The sequence below is a fragment of the Myzus persicae genome, unplaced genomic scaffold, assembly GCF_001856785.1.
Source record: "Myzus persicae strain clone G006 unplaced genomic scaffold, MPER_G0061.0, whole genome shotgun sequence".
Classification (NCBI taxonomy): domain Eukaryota; kingdom Metazoa; phylum Arthropoda; class Insecta; order Hemiptera; family Aphididae; genus Myzus; species Myzus persicae.
The window spans coordinates 5104-13773 of record NW_019101206.1 but is presented as its reverse complement, the minus strand read 5'-3'; the positions used below and the strand labels follow the sequence as shown (position 1 = coordinate 13773).

The window sequence follows — 8670 nt, the reverse complement described above, 5'->3', positions numbered from 1 at the left end:
CCAAATTCCTTTTTCATCAAAGAGCGATACTGGAAACGGAGCCAACTCATAAGCTAAATAATTTCGGAGCTCCTCATTTGATCTTTTCATAACACAAATTCTTTGAAACAATAATAACGGATCGATCGGCACTATTTTGTTGTGAACTTTAACATTACTGTTAACGCTTAAAAGTGGAAGTACTCGATCTGCTCGCGAAAATTTAATATCGAAAAATGTTTGGCCTATTTTTTTTGCATAGCAATATTACCAATCCTATTAGCATCGTGACAATTAATTTTCTCATCTCCAGTGACTCCTGATGCAATGGACATTATTTTTTCGATAAAGGCAAAAGGGTAGTGGCAATCTAACCACTGTAAAAGTTTTTGAACATCTTCATTATCTCTTTTAATGCGAGAGACCCTTGCGTCTACGTTTTGTTCTCCAGAATGAAAAGAAATTTGGCAAAACTTTTCAAGGGATTCAGAAATGTTACTCGCAGTTAGAAGCCCATAAACCCATTTATTTAATACACTTTCATTAGTACTTCTTCCATGTGTGAATCCTCCTTTTATTTTTGATGACTTCATCAGAGTCTGCTCAATTATCTGGTCACTCCATGTTCCACAGAAATATTTGTTTGATCGTCTAACTGTGAAAAAACTATTTGTAAACTTCTCAAAAGTTTCACTATCCATTGAATTTCTTAAATTTTCCATATCTGAAATATACAAAGTAGCTGACTTTGCGTACAGAAAGTGCCCTGTTGCGTGAAAATAAGGAATCATTTTTTTTATAGACGCTAAGTGTCCTCTCCAGTTGCCCATTCTTTCTGATCTTATAAATTCCTTCAGAATTGTCACCATCTCAAAGTATTGTACCCACAACTGTGCCGTTGGACCTCTATTTTTAATTTCCTTCAATTTTTCGTCAAATATTTTTTTTAATTCTTTGACTGCACTCGAGTCTTCGACACTTTTAAAATCTGACAAATTTGATAAGCAAATATTCAGGAGTTCTTTTTGTTCATGATTTAATGATAACTCGTTCAATATTATGTGAGCCAGAGCAAGTTGAAGTAATGTGTGACCTCTAATTGCGCGAGAGTAAGCGTGACCTGATAATATATGGTCAACAGAGTTAGGAGCAAAAATAACGGATAGTACTTCCTTTAACCCACTTCCATCCATTATATAGCCAATTGATCCCAAAAACGACATTAAAAGGTGAAAACCTCCAAGCCTCACAATTACTCTTGAAAGGGGAGAATTTTTATCTGCTGCTGTAACTATTTCTTTTGCTTTAAAATAAAGTGGTTGGTCAAATGTAACGATAATAAACGAATGCCCGTATTTGTTTCCGTCATCGATAATATAGTTTAATGTAGTGTAAAGAGTATTATAATCACTTGCTGCTTGATTTATGAATGGCAAAAAAAGTATGCGTGATTTGGAATACGGTTCGTCGACAGTTAAATTTTCCATGTAGCCACTCCAACCTGGAATTTTTTCTACGTTGTTCCATTTAGCGTATAGCCATAAGACATCAGCATTTCGAAGCATCGATGATGTTGATATTTCATCGCAATCAATAGTTTTTACGGTAACTTTTTTCAATCCCTTTATTCCTATATTTTCATAAAATTTTATTGGAATACGTGCTACCTTTGCCATCTCTTCCTCCGTTGGTAACTTCTTTAGACGAATAATTTTTGTTTCACTTTCCATTTTATCATGTGGAGTTATGATTCTAATCATACCCATAGAATGGAATGTATTAAATCCATCGATTGTTGCTACATTATGATCCGTATTATCAGCAACGTACTGTATGAAACATCCTTCATCTGGTGAAGAAATTCTCGGTTGGGGGTGAAATAACGTTGATGCTTCATACAGAGAAGTTTCCTTATAAGTAGCACACAAACCCAAACATGATAAAATATCAATTAACCTTTGCGAATCGAATTGCCGATGTAAATAAACCGAGAGTCCTAGCTGTAGATTCGAAGCAAATGATCTAGGGCGTAGTGCAGTCATAATTGCATGGCAAAGCGTTGTGCATTTTTTTCGTAGTGGCTCTATTTTTCCTTTTTTATTTTTCAAAATTAATTCATCGACAAAAAAAATTAATGATTCAGGAATATACTCATTTAGATTATCGAATAAACACGTGCTTGAAGTATAATATTTTGTTTCACAAATTTGAGTGCACGCGTCTTGACGTAAAATGCTTGCAGCTGCAACTAGAACTTCACGACGTTCTGCCTCAGGATTATTGTTTTTAAAAGACTGTTTCATTTGAGTTAAAACGCTGTTATAATGAGTGTCTCGGAAAGAAATAATAGTAGGTCCAGGTATTTTAGCAGTGATAACGATTCGATCAGAATATTTTTCTTCAAGTTTTTTTTTAATAGTTTTATCGTCTGGTTTGTAATCCGTTAATGTTTGTTTTAATTCAGATAGTGTAAACTGACAGTCCTCGTGATTTTCAATGTAAGAGAAAACATTCTCCATCGCTGCATTAATATTATTATTTTGAGGACGACCCTTCTTCTCACCTGTACCAGGATTATGTAATTTACGGAAACACTTCTGGTGGTATCGTGCTTCCGCTGCAACCAAATCAATCTCAAATCTAATACGTTTTTTTACAGTTTTTAAAACATCATCACCTTTTTTGTCTGGAAGTTCCAGAATATTGTCTTTAAAGTTAATAGTGGAAACACAACTTATTAAATCACGAGCGTTTTTACTTTTTTTTTTTCTTTTTCTACGTCAGCCTCTAATCCACAAATAAAACTAAGTTTTTTAAAATCAAAAGTTGTACGTACCCGACTCTTTGGTGGGCTCGATGTGGCACCTTCATTTTCGCGTTTTCTTTTAAATGCAGTAATACTCGATACCCGGCAATATTCTTTTCGGCAATTTACGTGAACTTTGATTGAAGATACATTCATCATAAGTGCGTCTTTGCCATCACCTCTTTCAATACTCGCCTTAATCAACGTTTGAAGTCCACGATCGACTTGCACAATATCTCCATCGCTCAATTGTTTCGAACAAATTATACACAAATCTGCCATTTTAACAAAACTGACGAAACGACAAAATTAACGAAACCAAGAAACGAAAAATACGTCAGTCGCGTTCGTAAATAACTCAATACTGCTGAATATTTCTACATTGCTGTTACGTCTCCTCGGATATGACCAATAAATCGATAACTCGATTATAAAATAATACGATAAGAAAATACAATAAAACTTTAATAGTTCCATCGACGGTCATTTAATGCCTAACTGGAAAAACCCACTGACCCACTGATTAGGCAACGGTGTGTCCCGACTATCTAATAATAATAATAATAATAATAATAATAATAATAATAATAATAATAATAATAATAATAATAATTATAATATAAATATAATCCAACGTTTCAGATGTACTATAATACTCAATGAATGTTAATAAAGCGTGTGTTAGCTTAGACAGTACAACGACGATTTTCATAAATATCTATGTCGAAAAAAAAGTTCCTTCTTATAAATACTTCTTTTTATTTACTTTTTTTTTGAAACCTTTTGATTGTAGGCTTAAGGACTTAGGATACTTTTTTATAGATAATTTACTCAGCTTTAATTTAGTATATAGGTATTTTAGTTTTCCAGTTGATGTTTTAAGAGGTATTAGTTAAAAACTGATTTTTGAGCAATTTTCACCCCTTAAAACCACCCTTAAAATTTTAGCACATGCGTTATCACCGGGGACTTTTAGGAGAATAATCAGGACCCTAAACTATAATGAAAAACCAATCAAAACCTTTTGTTTGATTTATTCCGAATAAAGCCGTTTTTTTCGCATAACTTCTGTGGACTATATAACAATTAAAAAATTAAACATTATTATTTCAATGTTACAACAGGCCACGCTATGTAAATGAAAGTTCGGGAAGACGAATAGTGGATATACATTACGTTTTTAGTCAAATTAAAAATAGTGTTCATCAAGGGTCATTTGGTTGTTCATTTTTGAATATGACATTTATTTCTGAAAAAAGGCACGGATTTAGATCAACATTTAGGTTTCAGTGTGATATGTGTAACATTGTTATGTTTATTAACTCAGAAAAGTCGAAACCTGAAACCTTTTTGCCGATAAACGATGCCGCCGTAAACGGATCATTAGCAGCTGGAATTGGTTTTACACAATTATCTGAATTATGTGCGGTTATGGATATCCCTTGTATGTCTTCGTCTACTTTTCTCTCAGTACAAGAGTTTATTGCTAAAAAAATCCATGAAGTCGCTGAGGCGCAAATGAAAATTGCTGGTGACGAAGAACGTCGTTTAGCAATAGAAGCTGGATCAGTAGATATTGACGGAATTCCCATGTGTACGGTTGTCGCAGATGGACAATGGTCTAAGCGCAGTTACAAGACTAAATATGATGCATTATCCGGAGTAGTAAGAAATGTATAAATACCAATTTTATAAATTTTAATTTTACATTTATAATTTCAGGCAACAATAATTGGTTATAGATCGAAAAAAATTTTGTTTGTGGGCATTAAAAATCGGTTTTGTGTAATTTGTCAGAGAGCGAAAAATAAAAAATTACATCCGTCTGAACATACATGTTTTTTAAATTGGAAAAAAGGTGCTACAAGTATGGAAGCTGATGGTATTGCTGATGGTTTTAAACGGAGTTTAGAAATGCATGGTCTAAAATACAATAAAATAATAGGTAAATTAAACTACGTTTTTCAATCGTGCATATTTTTCAACTACCAAAATAATTTTAATAAATTTAATAAAAAAAAATTCTAGGAGACGGAGACTCGAGCGTTACAAAAAGACTAGCTGACATAATGCCTTATGGCCCTAGACTACGAGTAATAAAAATAGAATGTCGCAACCATTTATTGCGAAACTATGGAACAAAATTTAGGGCTATGACGTTAAATACAAAGTACCAGCTACAAAGAACCTACACATGCACATCATAAGAACAACATGTTATTGTGTTAATAAAACATTGTAATTAGGTACGTACCCACCTCTTGTTTCTACCTGAAACTGCTCCTATAATCACAAGCGTGTCTCACGGGCAATATATATTAAATTCAAGAATAACGATGAAATGTTTAAGTTTTGAACATCATACACCGCATATAAAATAAACGAATCGAATAAAATTTGAACCATATAGAGTTGGCAATTTTAACGATAATGTAATAATCGCCCTTCACCTCCCCCACCCCCCTCCCCCAATTTTGTTTTTGTGTTAGGACTAAGTTTTTGTGCACAAACGATGCACATACATTTGGCTTGGTCAGAAATTCAAATTTTGAGGAGCGGGGGGGGGGGCATGATCATTGATATGGACCTACCGGTATCTATGGAATCGGGACATCGAAATAGCGAGTAATGAACCTACTCAAGAAGAAACAAGCGGTAGTATAATTTATATTTTATATAATATTATAATTATAATAATTAATATAGCTATTCTCTAGTTGTTTTCTTTAAATTTTAAAGAAATATATGGTCATTAGCTGTAGGTTGGTACTGCAGAGTTTTGGGATTATAGAGCAGTGTTTCTCAACCTTTGTATAATGGCGACACACTATTAAAATATTTCATACTTTGTGACACATAGTAAAAAAAATAAGAATAATAGATAGTATTAAATATTTATAATTAGTTAATAATATATAATCAATTATAATATATAAAACAACAAAGAAAAATATAACATAGGTAAAACAGCATTTTAATGAGAAATTTGTGACTGATATTTCTTACATAATGTATCAATTCGTAGTGAAATCTTCGATAAAGCGACTCTTAACTCCTCTTCGACATTAATTAATCTTTCCCTTTTTTTGTTTTTAATTTCATTCAAAGCAGAAAAAGCTACCTCTCACAAATATGATGTCGAAAATGGTGATAATACGGAATGAGCCAATTTTGTTTTTGTGTAAATCCAAAATTGGCTTAGCTCGAGCTCATTAAAATTCATTTGAAGAATGCGATCGTTTTTAAATTCTGCAAGTTCTTCTTCCTCTTTTAATGAAAGATGCGTGGTTTCTAAACTAAGATTAAATGGACTCCTCACCCAATCAAATAATTTCAAATCCAGCGATGAAAAATAATGATCAAGTTTTTGGTCCAATAATGTTATTGAGTCATTGATAATTGGTATTATTTTATCAGTAAATTTAGTATTAGCAGTTAAAGGAAACATCCAAATTATTATCATTTATACTTCTTTTCCAAATCAATAATTTGCCTTTAAATGCAGCCATTTTGTCTGTAGATATTAATAAATTTTGATTTTCACCTTGCGTGCTTAAATTTAATTGATTCAGATGTTCAAAAATATCAGCTAAATATCCTAATTTTGAACACCAAAATTCATCGGATAAATAATCGGAACATTCCATTTGTTCCATTGTAAAATATACCAAAAGTTCTTCTCTAAGTTCATAAAAACGTGATAAAACTCGTCCTTTTGATAACCAACGTACTTCTGTATGAATAATCAATGTATAGTGGTCAGATTCCATTGATTCACATAACTGGGAAAATAATCGAATTTTTTGAGGTCTACTTTTAATAAAATTCACCATTTTTACGACTGGATCAAGTACAATATTTAATTCATTAACAATACTTTTTGCTACTTATGCCTCCCTGTGTAAAAAACAGTGTGTTGTGTTGTGTTTATATTTGGATTTTGATTTTTGGCAATTGTAATAATTCCTTTAATAGAGCCTGTCATTGATGGCGCCCCATCTGAACAAATACTTATACAAGAAGTCCGCGATATACCATAATTTTTAAAATACTTATTTATGACATCAAAAACATCTCGACCAGTTGTTGTCCCAGATAATTCTTTACAACAAAAAAATTGAATAACTATTTTTGAATTTACAATAAATCTAATAAATGCCATTAATTGAGCTTTCCCACTTATGTCTGTTGATTCATCAACTTGCAAGGCAAATAATTCTCCACTTTTTATAACTTCAATAACTTGCTCCTCAATATCCTCTGATATATTTATAATCCTACGACTAATTGTACTATCAGATAATGGTATTTTAATTATTTCTTTTTCTGATTCGACTCCTAACATAGTCTTTACCATAATACGACAAGCTGATAAGAACGATAAAACTCTCGGCAATTAAATGAGATTTTTTTTTTGAGCTATCAATTGGGCGATACGAAAACTAGCTTCCTGTGCCTTATCCGAAATTTTCACTGATCTTACAAATTGTTTTGATTGTAGTTATTTTGAATCTAATAGTCTTCGAAAATAATCAATTTGTTTATTTTGTAACGATTGATGTTTTGTGGTGAAATGGCGGGTTAGCTTATTGAGAACCATTGATTCATTCGACAATTTTTCGTCACAAATAAAACAATAAGGAATAGGACAATGTTCGTCGCCGACCCAAAAAAACCTAATTTTAAATAATTTTCATTGTATTGACGATATTTATTTAGAAGGATTTTCTTGTTTTTCTTTAAAACTTGACGATGCATTTACAGAAGATGACGAGTTTTTTTTCTGTTTCCAAATTGTCTTCATCTGTATTCTCTCTTACTACTTGTATTTTTTTAATCAAAAATTTATCCATTTTATTTTAATTAATAACAAAAAAAAATATTGTTGTTAATAAATTAAGAAAAAGTCTATTCGACTATAGAAGTAAATGACAACTGAGCATACAAATAAAGTGAGTTATTGATACGGTGCATGTTTTCAGTATAAATATAATATACGTATTCACTGTTTAAAAATAAACGAAAGTATCAAAAACCAACATTTATAAATTAAGATGACACACAATAGGCGATTCGAACGCGATTAATCGTTCAAAATGACGATAATAATAATAACCCAACGATAATAATACAATTTATTTTATGTCAATAGCTGAAAATCTATTTTTATTATCATGGAAATTATATCAAATACCTAATAATTTTTGTAAATATTTAATAGTGTTAATAATGTTTTTTTGTCATTTAATATTAGTACTTCACGCGGCACAATTGGACTTGCTCGGCGACACACATATAGACACTGCTATAGAGAATGGTCAGTTTTGGAACACGTTTGTGTTAGGCAGTATTTGGGAGGCGGACAATGGGCCGAATCAAATTAGCCGAAAAATCCATGAGCCGACATGATTTAGCCGAATCCAAAGAGCCGACATGATTATCTATAGCAACGGTTCTCAAACTTTTTTTTGCGTACCACTTCCCAGTAAACATAACACGTATAATCTACGTTTATAATAAGGATAATATTGGTATATAATTATACGTTGTAAATATATGTATATTATTAGTATAATATACGTTTATCGATGTTCATTTTTCGTGTAAGGTAGGTAGAGCTATAAACGTTTACATTACGTGGTGTATCTACGTTTGTTTAACGTCGACAGTACGTTTATAATTGGTTGGTCGAAGAAACGTGTATATAGCACGAAAAATATTCGTTTAGTTTTCGTGTACTATTGGTAGAGGTATAAACGTTTACATTACGTGGTGTATCTACGTTTATTTGACGTCGACAGTACGTTTATAATTGGTTGGTCGAAGAAACGTGAAAATAGGACGAAAAATATTCGTTTAGTTTTCGTGTACTATTGGTAGAGCTA

General features: G+C 31.9%; 2 protein-coding genes across 2 annotated transcripts; one reads left to right on the top strand and one right to left on the bottom strand.

Moving 5' to 3' along the window:
- Nucleotides 1-3892: 3892 nt before the first annotated feature.
- LOC111028201 lies at nt 3893-5004 on the top strand (the record flags this gene model as incomplete). Its single annotated transcript, XM_022306748.1, has 3 exons — nt 3893-4450; nt 4508-4730; nt 4814-5004. Coding segments are annotated over 3 exons (960 nt in total), but the record flags the coding sequence as incomplete, so codon positions are not given.
- Nucleotides 5005-6213: 1209 nt separating this feature from the next.
- Nucleotides 6214-7130, bottom strand: LOC111028200 (zinc finger BED domain-containing protein 5-like). The gene is made up of 2 exons (XM_022306747.1): nt 6927-7130; nt 6214-6567 (listed from the first exon to the last, which is right to left on the bottom strand). Exons 1-2 carry the CDS (start codon nt 7128-7130, stop codon nt 6214-6216), a joined length of 558 nt encoding a protein of 185 aa, XP_022162439.1.
- Between the last annotated feature and the right edge of the window lie 1540 nt (nt 7131-8670).

What these genes read in the sequence shown, in the direction of transcription:
- LOC111028200 (XM_022306747.1), bottom strand. Translation starts at nt 7,130, where the DNA reads ATGTTAGGAGTCGAATCAGAAAAAGAAATAATTAAAATACCATTATCT. An exon ending in TGGCATTTATTAGATTTATT is followed by an intron (nt 6,568 to 6,926) that starts GTAAATTCAAAA and finishes TTATTTTCCCAG; the next exon opens with TTATGTGAATCAATGGAATC.